Below are 18,881 nucleotides of genomic sequence, written 5' to 3'. Positions count from 1 at the left end.
GTCTTGTTTTACAAGAGTTGTGTTTGGCCAAACCCTTTGGTCTCAAGAAAAATACTCATACTCAAAATGCTATTCAGCCTGCTTGATCACAACTATGACATACAAGTAACACCGGGGCCAATTGTATCTACACTGCCAGTGTGCTACTAAATGCTTTCTCCTGCACCATTTTTTTTATTCTTGTGGCTAAAACATTTTGGGTATAGAAAACTGCATAAATTTGCCGCATGAGAGGCTTGTAGCTTATGACAAGCTATCATACTGTGAACACTAAATGAATGCCGCAGAAATGTTCTGTACCTGTTGTAATATACACTTCACTTTGCTACCAGATTTTTAGAATTCAATTGATACCTTATTTTATTTCTGGTGGTAAAAGTATACCATCTGAAATGGAAAAATATTTCTATCCTGGAAATGTCATAAAAACACAGATTATTCAATACAAACTGAACAAATATTTCTTTAATGTTAAAACTATCAGGAACATCATACAACAAAACATCTTGATTTGTAAAATTAGGAACTCCTGAATGCGGAGAAAGCTGTAATTGCTACGCTTAATTGAGATCATAAACTGGCTAAAAGTTGCTCAAAGTGGCTACAAGATTTTTGATTTGGCTAATCAGTTGGCTAATCATTTTGGTGACTTAGGGGGAGCCCTGATTTCACTATGAACTGTCAAAAAAAAATTGAACTTTCTGATAATTCTACACTAAAACTATTTTGGCTTTGATGATTTCCTAATTAATTCAATTATTTAAAATCATATTAATTATTTTTTTCTGGGTGAATTGATAGGGTTTATACAGTACAAGAATTACATACAATGTAAGTCAAATTTTGACCAAAAATGACAAAAAAATTCCTTAAAAATACACATTTACATATTTCATCACAATTTGAACAAATCTAAGTAGGGTTACCCCTAGGGACCTGTATACCAAATAACAAAGTTGTCTGACCAGCGGTTATGAAGAAGAAGATTTTTTACCAAAAACACCTTTTTTGGCATTAATTTGCCTATTTTCAACAATATCAAAAAATTAAAAAAAATAGTTTCTCAAAATCATATTTTTCATCTACACAACAAATATCAAATCAGTATTTACTTCGGTTCTCAAGATATTTGAGTGGACGGACGCCTCACAAACGGACATACATACATACATACATACATACATACATACATACATACATACATACATACAGACTGACGACGGACGCCGGACGGATACCCATCCCAATAGCTTCTATAGACTATAGTCTATAGTAGCTAATAAAATCGGTTGAAACATGTCTGAGTTATGGCTCTGTACATGAAAAAATTGTAATAAAATGGCCGACTGGCGGCCATATTGGATCCTATCACAAAACAAATTGACATGCATATCTATGACATTGGTCAATGTCCTTGTACCAACTTTGAATAAAATCAGTTGAAACATGTCTGAGTTATGGCTCTGTACATGAAAAAATTGTAATAAAATGGCCGACTGGCGGCCATATTGGATCCTACCACAAAACAAATTGACATGCATATCTATGACATTGGTCAATGTCCTTGTACCAACTTTGAATAAAATCGGTTGAAACATGTCTGAGTTATGGCTCTGTACATGAAAAAATTGTAATAAAATGGCCGCCTGGCGGCCATATTGGATCATATTACAAAACAAATTGACGTACATATCTATGACATTGGTCAATGACCTTGTACCAACTTTGAATAAAATCAGTTGAAACATGTCTGAGTTATGGCTCTGTACATGAATAAATCGTAATAAAATGGATGCCTGGCGGCCATATTGGATCGCATCACAAAACAAATCGACGTGCATCTGTATGACATATGAAGTAATCCTTGTACCAAGTTTGAATGACATCGCTCCCTGCATCTCTGAGATATCTGCGTGAACAGACGGACGGACGCACGCACGGACGCACGCACGGACACACACACGGACATGACCAAACCTATAAGTCCCCCCGGACGGTGTCCGTGGGGACTAAAAAGTGTTCTCTAATGAGTGATTCATACAGTGTAATATTTATCACTAATGCTTTCAAAAAAGGTATAAGATATCGCAAGAACCAATATTATTCTATTGTCCTCATTGCGTAACATCTTTTTCTACAAAAATGCTGAATTTTTCAGTCAAGATACTGATCTGTAAAACACTTCAAATAATGATGTCAGCTCAAAAATTATCAAACTCTTAAAGGCTTTGAGATAAACTTGTAACATTTCGGGCTAAATGTCTAATGTATTTTGTTGGCAAGGATTATTTCTACTTCTACATTTTTATGATGTTTTGTGACACTCACTGATTTTTCCTGGATAAGATGTTCAAACACTTCCATTTCCTTCCTGAGAGATGTCAGATAGCGCTGCTCTTCAGTGGAACCAGAATAAACAAGGAAATAGACACGGAGAGGTGTACCTGGATGGCTGGCCCTGAACGTCTGGAAGACGTGAGAAAAGTTTTGAGTCACAAGCTGTACAAAATAATAAAAGATAAACTTTGTGCATTCTACACAGAGTTACATGTATTGTAGATTTCATTACTTTACTTTAAAACAGATGGTTATAAACTTGTACATCCTTTTTAAGTTAAATTTTTGCATAGAACATAGATCCTAAAACATCATCTTTTTGTCATGGTTATTCAAAATTTGCAATTGTACCAGATTTGGGTTGAATTTCTCACTGAATAGCCACAGAGCACAATGTCAAGGTAAGCTGTGTTCTCTCATAAACTATACGTAATTCTTCTGATCATACATTACTATACTATTGGTCGTCCAATGGCATTTGTATAAAACTGTAGGTTGAATAGTCTTGAATGATTGGCAATCCACCAAATAGAGCAAAAACACATTCATCCCAGGGTCTAATACCATTGGCTTTGCTTTGAAAAACAGTCTGTCTGTCTGTTGGTGCACTTAACTTCAAAAACACTGAGAAGTATATCAGTAGTAACAGTTCACCTCTAACTGTCTGACAAGTTGTATTTCTGCGTCATAGAGAATGACATATCTTGGTTGGATTTCTTTGAGTGTCTTCCTCAAGCTGTATGGATCCCTGGTAAAGTCATAATTACAGAAATGTTAAATGGTAAGAATTATCCCCTGATGTTTTATATATGACTCAGCAAACACCATTGTCTGTGCTTTACCATGTCTAATGGTATGCCGGATTTTACACAGTTACTTAAAGATGTAACAGATGTAATTCTGCCAATATTTTCATTTTTTTTTGTTCTTGAATACACTGTTATATCCAGAAATGCTGCATCAAATTTGATGAAACATGGTACAAATGTTGATCTTCCAGTAGTGTATGAGTGTATAGCTACATCCTGTTGACTCTCATTTTCTTATTCTTTTTCCTAATATAAGTTGAAATACAATTTATTGACCTCACAAAAACGCTGTATTGTTTTGTAATGTACAATGTTATTGCAGACAAATGAATTCTATGGACTAAAATTTGGTTGTCAACAAGTACAATAACACTGTACATCCTACATACTGGCTATGTTGTCAACAAGTACAATAACACTGTACATCCTACATACTGGCTATGTTGTCAACAAGTACAATAACACTGTACATCCTACATACAGGCTATGTTGTCAACAAGTACAATAACACTGTACATCCTACATACTGGCTATGTTGTCAACAAGTACAATAACACTGTACATCCTACATACAGGCTATGTTGTCAAGTTGAACACTAGGCATGCCAACATAAATTTGAAAGCAGAACAAAATTAATGGAAAAATCATTAAAAGTTACGGCTATAGAGTCTATAACAGGATCAATTCAGAAATTTATCCGTGATCCTAGCAGCTTATTAAACATAGTTTAAAAATAGTTTTCGTTGATGAGTCATTTTTGTGACACTGAGAAACAGACCACAAAATGACGATGCAAAATAAAGTGCTTCCTTTATTAGATACCTATTGAGTTTCAATTCATTCAGTGCATTGTTGCATGCAAATGGCCAGACATCAAAACATTCACGTAGTGCATTGTTGTACGTAAAATGGCCAGATATCAAAACATTTACATAATGCATTGTTGTATTCAAAATGGATGGACATCAAAACATTCACGTAGTGCATTGTTGCACGTAAAATGGCCAGATATCAAGCAAAATGGCTGGACATCAAAACATTCACGTAGTGCATTGTTGCACGTAAAATGGCCAGATATCAAAACATTTACATAATGCATTGTTGTATTCAAAATGGATGGACATCAAAACATTCACGTAGTGCATTGTTGCATGTAAAATGGCCAGATATTAAAACATTTACATAATGCATTGTTGTATTCAAAATGGATGGACATCAAAACATTCACGTAGTGCATTGTTGCATGTAAAATGGCCAGATATTAAAACATTTACATTATGCATTGTTGTATTCAAAATGGCTGGACATCAAAACATTCACGTAGTGCATTGTTGCATGTAAAATGGCCAGATATCAAAACATTTACATAATGCATTGTTGTATTCAAAATGGATGGACATCAAAACATTCACGTAGTGCATTGTTGCATGTAAAATGGCCAGATATTAAAACATTTACATTATGCATTGTTGTATTCAAAATGGCTGGACATCAAAACATTCATACATTGCATTGACCTATCCTCTACTTCCCCATTTAACTGTTGCAATGGAAAACAAGTATTTTATTCCGTCACATTGCTGACACTTTCACACTGAGACATAGCATTCATGAAAGTCTGTTGAATTTTGTTGCTACTACACTTACTTGGTCTGTATTGCTTGTATTATTGTAAATGGTGATGTCACTACACTGTAGAATTTGTCACTTGAAACAGATGCTTCTGTCGTCTCATTTTTAACTTCTTGGTTTGACTGAAATTGAGAATAAAAATCCACAACGTTAGATTAAAATTTTAGTGAATGTTAGTCTGTGTAAGACTAACACAGACTTACATTCAATAAAATTTTACTTCTTTTTAAAAACGTACTTAAATTTGTTTGATAACATAGTTCACTCTCTTGATACATTTCATAGAGAGAAAATTCAGTAATTCCTTGATCTAACTTGAACTCTCAACCTCTGTCACCTATACACCCAGCACAGAAGTTTACATGTAAGCAATTAAGCAATTAAAATGGCCATTACCCCTGCGTTAACTCTATGGGGGAAAAGTAACATTTTGATTTTCGAAAAAACCATGACAATAAAAATTTTTCTTACTCCAAGAGCTTTAAAATGAGCCCCCCCTCCCCCCCCAAGTGGTAGATCAGAAAAGAATTGTAAAAATTTGAGAGTCTGAATATCTGTCCCTGAGGGCATTTTCTATCTGAATTAAGAGGAAGCTGAAACGAACACTAGGTTGAGATGTCAGCTTATTACTGACAAGACAGGAGTTAATACTGATAGTAATATATTCAGTAATTCACAACCTACTGGTATGTTACCTATTCACCTAGCAAAGAAGTACAAGTTAAAAGTCCTCGGCTAAATCCCAACCTCCTAAAAGATGGTTCTATAGCATGGCTAAGTTAGGAATAAAGAAACTACAAACATCTCAACCAACTTTCTACAAATGTGTTTGTCAGTTCGATAGCCCAGCTAAGTTAGGAATAAATAAACTACAAACATCTCAACCAACTTTCTACAAATGTGTTTGTCAGTTCGATAGCCCAGCTAAGTTAGGAATAAATAAACTACAAACATCTCAACCAACTTTCTACAAATGTGTTTGTCAGTTCGATAGCCCAGCTAAGTTAGGAATAAATAAACTACAAACATCTCAACCAACTTTCTACAAATGTGTTTGTCAGTTCGATAGCCCAGCTAAGTTAGGAATAAATAAACTACAAACATCTCAACCAACTTTCTACAAATGTATTTGTCAGTTCGATAGCCCAGCTAAGTTAGGAATAAAGAAACTACACAATATCTCCATCAACTTTCTACAAATGTATGTTTGTCAATTTCTTCCTATATTTACATTTCCTTACCTTGTCATTATCTGTCTGATATCTCCTTGCAATCTGTGTCAGTGTAATTGTGTCAGAATTCTTCTCTTCCTCAGTTTCAATCTTTCTTTTTTTCCGATTCAAACCTGGGCCTCTTTCTTTTTTCTGTGCAAAAAATTGCAACAAATACCATGAATAGACAATGCTGATATTGCAATGGTAAAAAAAATGTATACACGAATTTCTTTGATTTCATCTCTTTTGGTGAAAATCTGATGGGTTGATGGCACAATGAATTTTGGAAAAAATAATTGCTATCAATTTTCTGAGCTTTGTTAACTTAAAGTGATTCAGAAATTTTGATAAACAAATCTAATATAAAGAATTTAGGAAGTTACAAACATGCCTTACTGTAATAATCATCATTTAGAGACTGTAGCTTAGTGACTGGGACTTTCATTCTACCATATTTCAGTTTTTGGTCTAAAATCATTCTCTCTAAAGAGTTACTCGTGCACAAAAAGCCACGTCAAAATACTTACTTTTGATAAGTATCTCACTAGAAATCAATCATTCTTGACATTTTGAGATATAAATTTCTGAAACAATGTGAAATAAAATGACAAATAAAAACACCATGGCTATGAGGGGTCAGGTAGTGTAGAGGCTTACTTGCTGAGGACCTGAGTCATCAAATAGATTGGATTTTTTCACCAATTTATTCAGCAATGATGCAGCGCCCTCTATGATGTAATCACGAATCAGTGAACAGGTCCTCTCATCATTTGCCATGATCAACACACGGCCTGGTCCAAGTCCTGGAACAGATTACAACAGTATAAAATGTAGGGGAGAATTTTGCCATTTTAGAAACACTCTATGTTATCTGTAATCACACTAATGGGGTGCTATCAAAAATATATATTGATCCCAAAAGACATTGATATCACTTGACAAAGATGTATCAATCTGACATATTTCAGGTGCAGCCAACGGAGCTATTCATCGTAAAAGCTATTCCGGAAACAATTTTGAGGGCAGGGGAAATTTTAATTTTGCTAGGGCAGGGGACATATTTTTAGGTGGCAGAGGAGCAAATTTGAGGTTTTTTTGTCGGGCAGGGCAGATATCGGTTGATTGTCCTTGGGACAGGGCTTTGCGAAAAACGAGGAGAGGGGAAGCTACTTTTAAAACGGGGACAGGGAAATTTCAGCCATGGTGTTTCCGGGGATGGGGACACAGGGCAAGTACTTATACCTTTAAAGGTTGCCCAGACTACTTAGCCTATCGATTGACCCAACATCTCACTCTATGTACTGCGAGATGGAAGCCAAATAGAAGGCCACTGCAGTATGTGTCTGCATGGGAATGTAAATTTTCAGGGGAATTTTTTCTCAGGGCAGGGGAAAATCGACGGTTTTTTTCATCACAGGGTAGGGTAGCTTCCTGTCTGCAGTGGAAATGGAATGACAAAATTTTGATGGGAATATTTCAAGGGCAGGGAAATTCGACAAGTTTTTTTCGCCACAGGGCAGGGGAGCTTCAAAATTCACAGTGGGGAGGGGAAACAGGCAAAAATATGTGGGGAGCGGGTAAAAATGAAGTTTGAGTGCGGCAGGGTAAGTAGGAGTGCGGCAGGGTAAGTCGAAAAATTTTCAGTGGGAGGGCAAATTATGAACAGCTAATTAATTACCCTCTTGACTTAAAATTAGTCAGTTCACATTACTTGTTATGCACAATATATCTTATCATAGTAAAGACCCCTTTAAAAGTGCATTGTTCGTTGGCTGCACCTGATATTTTTTATCAAATTATACATCCAGAATCTATTCCGTATCCTAACCAACTTCCCTGAAGAAAAGTTCAAGAGAAGGGGAATAAAATCAAAGTAGAGTGGTAGAGGGTTGGTATCATCTAATGTGACGCTAGGTGGTAACATCTCATGCATGTGACAAATCATGTGATATTAGCTTATGAAAACCATTGGCAGGAGTTACATACCTGTTACATCATCACAATTTTCCTTTTCAATTTCTTTCAAAACTTCTGACAAAGTCTTCCACTTTGGATTTTCTTCAAGACACAGTTCTGATGAAAAGTATTGACACACAAGAAGGTTTAAATTTTATCAATGTTGAGGGTTCCAGTAAACAACTATCGGTATATGAACATTGAAACATTTGCACAGGTTTTCTTGTCCTGTATAACAAAGATAGGAAAGGGTAGTGGTTCTTTGTACATTGATATCTGCAAGTACAGAAAAATGAGATTTTGAAGTCAATGATATGACTGTATAATACAAGCTGACAGATAGCTGGTGAAAGAACTAAACACAGGTAACACCCTCACATGATGTGACTAGTTCAAAGTGTTGTAACTTAAAATAATCTGTACAAAGAACAGCGCCCTCATACCTTCAGATACACTGTCACTGTTGTTAGTCTTGTCACCTTTCTCTACCTTCATCTTTTTATTTTTCTTGCTGCCATACACTCGCTGCTTGGCATTCTGTAGAGAAAGAATATCACACATTTCAAATGTAGATGATGACGCTTGCATCTGTGTTTGATTATCAGTAATTTTGGGAATTTTGGGGATAGGAATAGATTTCATGAGCTTTGAGTTGACCTTGATACATATTGTCCATTATTGTCTGAAACACTTTTTTCCAATCAAAGTTTAGAACAATCCTACAGTGTTCTATGGTAGAGATCGACCTAAACACATTGAACAGGAGTGAAATGGTTTCATTGTCAACCTTACATACAAATTTGAAACAGTTTTATTAAACCTGTCAAAGAAACAGAAAAAACTCCACATTGAGAAGTCCTATAATTTATGTAAACCACACCAAACTTAGCATTTAATAGGAAATCAATGACACTTCCTACAGAGCCATTCTATGCATACATACATTTCTATGACATGGAAATGGCTTCTAAGGCTTCATCCACAGCTGGAAAATGCATTTTTGAGTTGTTATTACTGACATGTAATTAGAATTTCCACAAAAGCTTGAAAAAATTTACCAAACCAGGATCATTATGATCAACATATGAAATACTTCTGATGTCTTTCAATTTTTGCAGAGTTTTGTACAAAAAAGTTCATTAAGATCCTTTCTTAAGATTACCCATACACAAACCTGACTCAATACTGATGCAATAGGACTAAACCAAACAGCTGTGGTACAAGGGAGGTCAGATATCTCATCATTGCAATGTCCCTCCTCATGATATATCCCCCTAATAAAATGAACTCACTTTGGACTGTGATGTCTTTGTTAGGTGAGTTGGAGCCATACATTTTGAGTCTGAATCAAATTCAGAATTTACTGAATTTTTTTCCCTGGGAGGATAGCTGTGCTGGTGGACAGAATTGTCTCTGAGGCTGTCTGATGCCTCATTCAGCGATCATGTATCTATTGCTTTAATTGAGTTTGTGTCTAGTGTATGATAATATGTGTGTATGTGTGTGTATGTTTAGTGTATGATAATATGTGTGTATGTGTGTGTATGTGTGTGTGTGTGAGTGCTCTATGAAGCCTTCACCATCCTCAGGGGTCACAGTAAGAAAATTGTAACAACTTATCTCCTTTATTGAACCCCATTCTTTTAAGAGTTGGGATCATGATGATGTATTTGCTTTGTGACTTGGTGCAGTACTTCATGAGTTTGAATCTAATCAAGAATTGACTGAATTCTTTAAATACAGACACGTACCATAAACAAGGAATCAGCCGAGTCCATGAACAGCCATCCAGAATTATGAACTAAAGTTTTCTCATTTGATCTGAATCAGCAAAAAAAGACAAAACAAACCTCACACATTAATCAACATCTATCTTTTTCCATCATTAAAAAATAATTTTGACATTTAAAATTTCATCATTTGCAAATGAATTCTATAATTCCGTCCCCAGGTTGATATGAATGGACCAACCCTGTCAGAGAGCCAGCAGACAACAAAACCACAGAGTAATAAATGCTTGTGCAAAACAGGTATTTTGAAAATGTTAATCAATCTCTGTTGCATTAAATAACATTAAAAAAAAAAACTTTATAGCAACAGATTCAATTAAGTGTGCATTTTAAACCTCTGTGATATTTACTGCTCATGAAATTTTGGACAAACTTCTTTTATTTGGATTGTACTCACCTTAGTGTCTGTAGGAAGTTGTAAAACGTTACACAGTCATACTGTGTTAGGTAACTATAGTGATTTGAAAAAAACCAAATGAAATATGAATTACTTAAACAATAGAAATGAAAGAGATATGATTTGAATCATTCACAGTCTGGGATAAAAGTTGGAAATGTAGAAATTTGGTCAAATATTGTGTACCGGTATACTGGCAAAGTGTACATTTTGTATTGCAATACACCTTACTACAACAATTGTGAGTTCAACTACGATGTTTAACATGTTCTGGTTGGACAATACAAATCAAAGGCTCACTGACTGATGAACAGACAGTGCAATTCACATCATCATTGCCTTCATGATTCAAGTATTTACAATAATATCAGTACAGTAATTGCTGTTTTGAACAGCACAGCAATCATTTACCAGTATTTAAGAGGCTACATGGCAGTCAGCACGGTGAGCACTGACTTCAAATAGACATTTGATTTCATCTATCTTATAGATGCTATATGCCAACAGACTGGAGTTTGAATACTATTGAATACCATTAAATACCATACCATGATGTGAATACTTACTAAAGCAGTGTTCTAAGAAGCTTTAAATCACCAATCAGCTGTTTTGTTTTAGAACCCTGTGAAATAATGAAAGAATGATGGTCATTCTGTAAGTACGTCTCACAGAAACTAAACTTGCCATAGAAATCACTCTAACTCAACAATACCATACTTGCTTGTGTCAATAACTTCATCTTTATGACACTGTATGTTAAAAGTAAAGGGAAAAAGTTGTTCACATTTCTCCAGATTATATTTGTAATCCATCTTCCAATGAAGACAGTACAAAGTATAATACCCAAATTATTGGAGAAAGAATGGAACAGAAAATGAAAGTCCTGTCGTTGTCATGGTTTCAATTTAATGACATGATTATTTAATCAGATATTCCTTTCTCTGTCATGATCCACCAAAGTTTACACAGAATTTATTCATATGACCTTGACATTGACTGCTGTACTTACCAATTGATACCAGATTGACATTGACTGCTGTACTTACCAATTGATACCAGATTGGATCAAGCTGCAGTCTAATGATCTGTTCCAATGACTTCTTACCAATGGCATTTTCCACAGTCAGTTCATCCATTTCCAGCTTTAAAACATGGAATGGAAAGTAAGAATAACGTGAATGAGTAACTGCAAATCAAAAAGGCAAATCTTCCTTCTAAGAGTCTGTCTTCTTCCTAAGGTTATAAAACTTATAAATAGCTAAATAATGTGCAAAATATACCACATAGACAAAATGTATACTGTAAATTCAAATGAATGCTTTGGAAACGAGACATTACTTACACTGCGGTTACACTGCTTGATCTCCTTGACAACAGCATTCATAATATCCAAGATGGAGGTCTGGATTGCTGTCATAGAGTCATTCATTGGTATTCCTAACTCAATTACTTCAGGCTTTAAAACATCAACACGGTGAGAAAATTTTGCTTTGGTTAGATACACCAACAAACAGCATTTCAAGCCATCGTAATAGGTTCTCATTTCATTTGGTATATTAAAGTTATAACACTTCATGAGAGACACTGTTAATGATCTAAACTATCAAGCACTTTGATAAAGTATTGTGTTCAATGGCCAAGTGTTGTTATTAGTTAATATACAGTATCAACAACACCATTAGGCTTAATGTTGGTAAGTACTACAAAACTAAGGTTGAAATTTTATTTCTCTCCAAATACATGATATTTACTGAAATTCCAATATCAATTGAAAAGTAAACATCTCTCTCCCAAAAACTGCCAAAGTATACATGTTTCAAATTGTAGAATGAGATATTTGAGTTCTAACTCTACAGCTAATCACAATATTGACATTTTCCCTTCTGAAAAGATGCTACCAAAAAAGACTACAATTTGTTTTAAAAGATCAAGGTTTTAATTTAAAGTGGAAATACCAATATACATGGTAATATTTACAGAGTTTTTATCTATATGTGTGTTTCCTCCAGAGCTCACCTTATGCTTTTCCATGCATGCATTCACTTCTACATGGAATCTGAAACAGAGTATGATACAACCATTAAAGGTATACTGTCATACTGTCCAATTTTGCCACAGTTACCGTGGAAAGAGAAAATCTAACCAATCACACATTTTAAGCAAGTGGCCGCTTTTTAGAAACGACGCCCTCACATGGGCATTTTGAATACCAAGGAACGCCCCTTTGACCATATATGGGCATATTTAGATTACAGGTGACTGTATACCTTTAAGACCAAGGAGACATGATCCTTTCACTTCTCATACACACCAAATGCCACCATCAAGTGGTCATATACTTGGGGCAGCGCTGCGACAACGTTCACTTTATATGTGAATCAATAGTATCTTCTCATATACATGTATAACTTCTGCTCTGTTACTTGGCATGTCTACTTCAATCATGCAGAGAATATTGATATATACCGAGTCATTTTAGACAATGATTTAACATGGAAATACTAAAAGCAAGCTGCATGTGTGTGACGCAAAACAATATAAAATCATCTAATGAAGACTTTGTCAGATTGCGAGTTGTGACTTGTGTGTTCCTTAGTAGTTGCCATAATATGGAGCCATTATTAATTTAGTATGTTCTTTTCTCTGGATCAATTATGTCAGTGATGTGATGCCAATGTCAGATTTATTTGAAAGTAGAATGAGTCCAAAAGAGCCACAGAATACATGCCTTGGATCAGATATTATCTTTCTTATACGTAAACTTGATTTTGTACTTTATGTTCAAAAGTATTTCAATATTCTTTGTCTGTCTCCTGTCTGACACTTATGATGAACATGTATACTGGGCAATGCAAATTGAGTGAATGAACAATGACTTAATGATCTTACTCAAGAACAAGCGACCTAGCGGCTGATATAGCTCCGCTGTGTTTATGTAGAGAATAACTATTTTTGACACATGTTGATGAAGAAGGTGGAAATCTTTGATAGCTCAATGCAGTGGCCAGAAAAAAGTGGCTAAAGTAGCTGCAAAAATACACAATTGAAGATTTCATAATACTTTGAATACATCACATCGGATCATCCCTAAAGAACATGTCGACCAAAGCTGTCTGATGAGTAGTTTTTTGAGAATAAAATTTCTGACCAAAAATGGCAACAATTGCCCCAAAATTAAAAATTGCAGATTTCATCATAATTTCAAAAGATCCAATTTAGTTCATCTATAGAAACCTGTATACCAAATTTCAAAGCTGTTAGACCAGTACTTTTTGAGAAACACATTTTTTGACCAAAAATGGAAAAAATTGCCCCAAAAATTAAAAATTGCAGATTTCATCATAATTTCAACAAATATCATTTAGTTCATCTATAGAAACCTGTATACCAAATTTCAAAGCTATCAGACCAGTACTTTTTGCGAAAAACACTTTTTGACCAAAAATGGCAAAAATTGCCCCAAACTTTAATAAATTGCAGATTTCATCATAATTTCAATAAATATCATTAAGGTGATCTGTAGGAACCTGTATACCAAATTGTAAAGCTATCAGATGAGTAGTTGTGGAAATACACATTTTTTGACTAAAAATGGAAAAAATTGCCCCAAAAATACAAAATTGCAGATTTCATCATAATTTCAGTAAATATCCTTTAGTTCATCTGTAGGAACCTGTATACCAAATTTCAAAGCTGTTAGATGAGTAGTTTTGGAAATACACATTTTTTGACCAACAATGGCAAAAATTGCCCCAAATATATAAAATTACAGATTTCATCAGAAATTCAATATATATTACTTAGTTCATCTATAGAAACCTGTATACCAAATTTCAAAACTATCTGACCAGTTCTTTTTGAGAAATACATTTTTTGACCAAAAATGGCCAAAATTGCCTTAAAAATGCAAATTTGCATATTTCTGCACAATTTGAACAAATCTGAAAAAGATCATCCCTAGGGGCATATGTACCAAATATCAAAGCTATCTTACTGGTAGTTTTGAAGAAGAAGATTTTTAAAGATTTTTTTTACCAAAAATGACAAAAATTGCCTTAAACATACAAATATGCAAATTTCACCACGATTTGGACAAATCTGACTGAAGTCACCCTAAGTAAACTGCATATCAAATTTCAAAGCAATTGGACAAGCGGTTTCAAATAAGAAGATTTTTTTACCAAAAACACCAAAAAATGCCCCAAAAATACAAATATGGAAATTTCACCATGATTTGAACAAACTTAAGTAAGGTCACCCCAAGTGAACTGCATATAAAATTTCAAAGCAATTGGACTTGCGGTTTCAGAGGAGAAGGCAATTGTTGACGGACAACCGACAACGGACGATGACAACGGAAAATCAACCTATTTGATAAGCTCCGCGTCGCTGACAGCGGAGCTAATAAAAAGGACACGATGTGTTCCACAAGACTTGGTAAACCCAAAAGATCATATGATACCGGTAAAAACACTTTCACTTGTACAGAAGCATACAGAAATGCATGTATTTCTGTGCGCCTTTGTGCATGAGGTTTTGTTAGTATCGTGGTCCATTTGTGATTTTTCATCCTTTACGAAAGCTTTTCTTTCTGAATACTTCCTGACTCACCTGGGCCACAGATAGAGTTTCTTGACAAACAGGTTTTTCATGACTCTCTCCAAATGACAGAGTCCCGATGAGAAACACTGAGGTTGATCTGAAAACGCTTTGATAAATCCTGTCTTGTTTTTCTGTCTGTACAGTCTCAGGATAAATGCCTCCTGGCAGGAATCGATGATTCTGAGGAAAATGAATTACATGAAGATCAACAACAATCAAGAATAACATTTCCTGCAAACTTCATGATGGACTTGTGCTGAACAGGAATTTTATGTATGTCAATTGACTATATAAAATATTTTACTGTAATATCCCAACACAAATAGTAACATATGGACTCCATTTGTGGTTTATTGAATCACATTTAGTTAAAGTGTTTGTCTTGATATTTTGCAGCTTTTACATTTATTATGTGAGCTTGAAGAAATCATAATATTGTAAATAGCTTTATGTTTGTACACTATATTTACCTGTGAGCCTTGTAGACCAGTATCCCTGCCACTAGATGTGTTGGTAGTTTCTCAGTTAGTAAATCCATCACTAAAATTCTGGATGTTATGAAGAGAACCCCTCCTTCCAGATACACTGATTGCCTGCAACAGGTAAGAAATGGTATCAAGGCTTTGATTGGCATCACACTTCCCTAAATGTACAGCATAACACAGCATGTTTTACTCAACACCTCTCTGTTGCAAAGATTCATTCAATTTTAATTAATCCTCTTTATCTCCTGATGACAGTCCACTATAAGTTACCAAGTCTGACTTGGTTGCAACATGTCATGGGTTGCCCATTTGGTATGCTTGACATAGTAAAGCAAAAGTACAGTAGCTGCCTCCTGCACTATACTGTGTTTGATAGCATTTTATAGTATTGGGTTACTACTATAAAGGACTTGGGAATAAGAGTAACTGGTACCTGGGCAACTAATGTTCAGTTTTAACTAAATGTAGTTACTGCTTGGTAAGTTCATGGTAGCTTACAACTAATTCCCACCTGGGAGAAAGAGGGTTAATTTGTTAACCCAAGATTACTGAGGCAATTGAATGTATTATGTTTCACTTCTATCATGTCTATTCAGTATTGCAAATTTTCAAATAAAGAAATAACATGTGCAACAATATTAGACACGTAGCATTGGTCTGCATTTCTAACTTCTCTTCAGTATAAATTTTCAAAATAAAGAAATAACATGAGTGGCAAAATTGGACAGAGTTAGTCTGGGTTTCTAACTTCTCTTGTAAGATTCAACAAAGGAAATGTTTTGTATTGTCACCTGTCATTTGCATTGTATTCATTGGTGATCTGTTTTGGAAGATGGTCCACATCAAGGGCTATCAACTCCTCCAGAAAATAATCCTGAATTCAGACAGAAAGTATAAAAAGAAGATGTGATCATTTAGGAAAACAAGAAGTTAATTATAACCACACCTCAGTAGAAGACAGTATTTCTCTCTGAACACAATAAGTCATTTTCATAAACACAGTCATGACTGATCTTACATCGGTTTAGAGACTTACATAAATTTGGGGGTTTTCATAGCCTTACAGGTTTCTGCCCTAATAGAGACATTTTTTCTTGATTTTACTTGATTGAGTGAAAATCTTTCTAAAACCATTTGTGAGAATAATACAAATATCTTTTTGGTGTCCTGATTACTGTACGGTACATCACTTCATGCCATTTACAGATATCATGATGACAGTGAAATATCTGTCCATTCTGCATAGGTGTTCTGTATAAATATTCAGGTTAGAAATCTAACAATTCATACATCAAACTAGTTCCTGCAAATATGAACTTGTGATTGCCTATGCACTGAAGATATACATGTATAGATTGATAAACAACAAAATGTCTGTTTCCATCGCTGATGATTATGCAGCAAGCAAGAGATGGTATTGAATTCATCATTGCGATGTGGTCTGTAAAATGATCAACAAAAGATGGTATTAATTACCTCATCAATTATGGACGTGTTCAGCACAAGAACCAGGTTAGATGGATCACAATACAATTTTAAGAAATTAAGAAACACCCTCTCCACTCCCAGGCCCCTGAAAATATGATGAAGTGTAATCTTGATCAGAAAAACATGTGAATACAGGCTATGATATTTGTACCCTCATTCTTGGCTTTAAATATGACTTGCAAAATCACAGGTGAATTATGCAAGATTCACTATGGTCACTATGTCTTACTGCTCGTATGCAATCATGACCTTGTGTATATGGTATCTAAAGTTATAAAATTATAAGTGTATGAGTTTACTAATAAAATCATGAAAATGTGTTTTATTAATAAATGATATTCTCAAGCACGGTGGTCTCCTCGAATGAATATCCCGGTGTTTTTTTCTGAATCAATAATGTGAAGTCAGCAACAACAAACCTCAGGACATTATTGCATTTACTTTGAGTTTGGTCCATCGCAGCCACTCCCGTACACAGACACCACTCAGTCTCGGTCTCACCAATAGACCTAGGGATTTTACATGAAATTGATAGACAGCTACAATAATAATAAATTATATATCAAAAGAAAGCTCTCTTCAAGACCAATTGATTGCATTTTGTTTGATGAAAATTGGTTCAGTACATGCAGAGATATGTCCTGTTGAATTTGAAAAAAAACTTTCTCCTATTTAGAAATTATGCCATGGTAGACACCTGTAGTTATCATAACCACCAGGTGACCCCATTTTGAACATTGTTTGAGGAAACTAGAATTGCAATTTGTTGTGCTTTTTGCAATTACTCAAGCATTTCTTATTGAAAATTGATGAATTTTTTTGTGGATATTGCTGACGAAATGCTCAATGGTTTTTAATTTTTATAAATGAAAAAGGTTATTTAGAATGCTGTTTACAAGGTAAACAAAAAAACAATACCTGTAAAAAATCAAATGATACCTGTGACATTGATCGCTGTATGCATTATGTATTGTGAACATCTACAGAAATATGATAATCATATTCCATCATATTTACTTTGCATATATGAAAAAAGTTATTTAGATTTATATTTACAAGGTAAACAAATAAACAACAATACATGTAAACAATCAAATGATACCTGTGACATTTTAGAACTTGATTTAAATTTAACAAAATATTTTTTTAGATTTTTTTTAATTTGAACTTCGAATTTTTTTTTAAATTTTTTTGTGTGATTACAACTTTTATTAAATGATTATGAAATATGTCTGATTAATATCGATTTAAAGTTAAAACAAAGAACTTTTCCAAAAAGTCAAAAAAACTTCGTTCTCAACCCTTTGTCAATGCCGTAAAACAGCAACACGCATTTATAGAATGAACAACTGCATTAAACTGGATGCAAAGTTAAGCTGCCCCGGAAATAACATAGACCCTCGAACATGTCGAAGTCAGCGGTCCGAAATACAAACCAGTATAAATACAACTTTTTCAAAGTCCGGGACACCATCAATGAGGAAAGAACAAATTAATCTTCTATGGCCTTGTTCTTCAGAGAGAACCAAAATAGTCCCCTTCTCGTGAACTAAAGATAGAAACTAAAATTTCAGTATAGTATCGGCAAAGTGTGGTGCTTGTGCGTATGCCTACACTGCAGTGCAGTGCTGGCTTGACAACTTCCCAGTGTCTATCGAAAAATATCACCCGGAAGTCAAACTACTTCGAACAAGATAACATTTGAAAGGGTAAAGTATGTTTCTCTAGATCCTTGCGTTAGATAAGAAATCAGACAAATCTAGCAGCAAAATCATGAACGTCGGAACTCAGCTTAGACCTCCTGACACAGAACATGCGGCGAAGCGCCGATTACTTGTATGTGATTCCTGGGAGTGCCCGGATGTAAAGTTGGGGTGAAACATACTCGCTAAAAAGGCCTTAAGCATCATTTTTCGCATCGTCAGACTCGTAATTATTGCAGAATTACAATTAATATTCATCATAAAATTAATTTTGGGGCCGAACGTTTAAGGAAATCAAGATTTTCTTTCAAAAAAACACAACCGAAACACAAAGTTTGATCACAGATTGAGTTTTTCTTGGCCGATTTTAACGTTTGCCCCCTCAAAATGAAGCCCATGATCTCTACTTTCGTACCAACCCCAAAAAATAGTGATGCGATCAGAATAAGTCATGCGGAGAGCCTATT

At 34.8% G+C, this 18,881-nt stretch overlaps 1 protein-coding gene across 2 annotated transcripts in view; it reads right to left on the bottom strand.

The window, feature by feature from the left end:
- Positions 1-18,881, bottom strand: part of LOC139138163 (DNA repair endonuclease XPF-like) — a 53,237-nt gene that overhangs the window by 33,601 nt on the left and 755 nt on the right. Inside the window, exons 2-19 of one of the 2 annotated variants that reach the window (XM_070706410.1) lie at positions 17,131-17,220; positions 16,700-16,796; positions 16,015-16,097; positions 15,209-15,331; positions 14,748-14,918; positions 12,153-12,192; positions 11,479-11,592; positions 11,183-11,278; positions 10,703-10,758; positions 10,137-10,190; positions 9,701-9,770; positions 8,393-8,486; positions 7,980-8,066; positions 6,651-6,796; positions 6,021-6,143; positions 4,795-4,901; positions 2,992-3,085; positions 2,329-2,466 (exon numbers count right to left, since the gene is read on the bottom strand). In XM_070706410.1, the coding sequence (XP_070562511.1) occupies positions 2,329-2,466; positions 2,992-3,085; positions 4,795-4,901; positions 6,021-6,143; positions 6,651-6,796; positions 7,980-8,066; positions 8,393-8,486; positions 9,701-9,770; positions 10,137-10,190; positions 10,703-10,758; positions 11,183-11,278; positions 11,479-11,592; positions 12,153-12,192; positions 14,748-14,918; positions 15,209-15,331; positions 16,015-16,097; positions 16,700-16,796; positions 17,131-17,220 (1,783 nt within the window). The remainder of the gene's footprint in view (positions 1-2,328; positions 2,467-2,991; positions 3,086-4,794; positions 4,902-6,020; positions 6,144-6,650; positions 6,797-7,979; positions 8,067-8,392; positions 8,487-9,700; positions 9,771-10,136; positions 10,191-10,702; positions 10,759-11,182; positions 11,279-11,478; positions 11,593-12,152; positions 12,193-14,747; positions 14,919-15,208; positions 15,332-16,014; positions 16,098-16,699; positions 16,797-17,130; positions 17,221-18,881) is intronic. The other variant, XM_070706411.1, reaches the window with a different exon arrangement.

The sequence above is a fragment of the Ptychodera flava genome, chromosome 8 (assembly GCF_041260155.1).
Source record: "Ptychodera flava strain L36383 chromosome 8, AS_Pfla_20210202, whole genome shotgun sequence".
Lineage (NCBI taxonomy): Eukaryota > Metazoa > Hemichordata > Enteropneusta > Ptychoderidae > Ptychodera > Ptychodera flava.
Note: the sequence above shows the minus strand (reverse complement) of the source record. Positions and strands in the feature narration are given on the sequence as shown.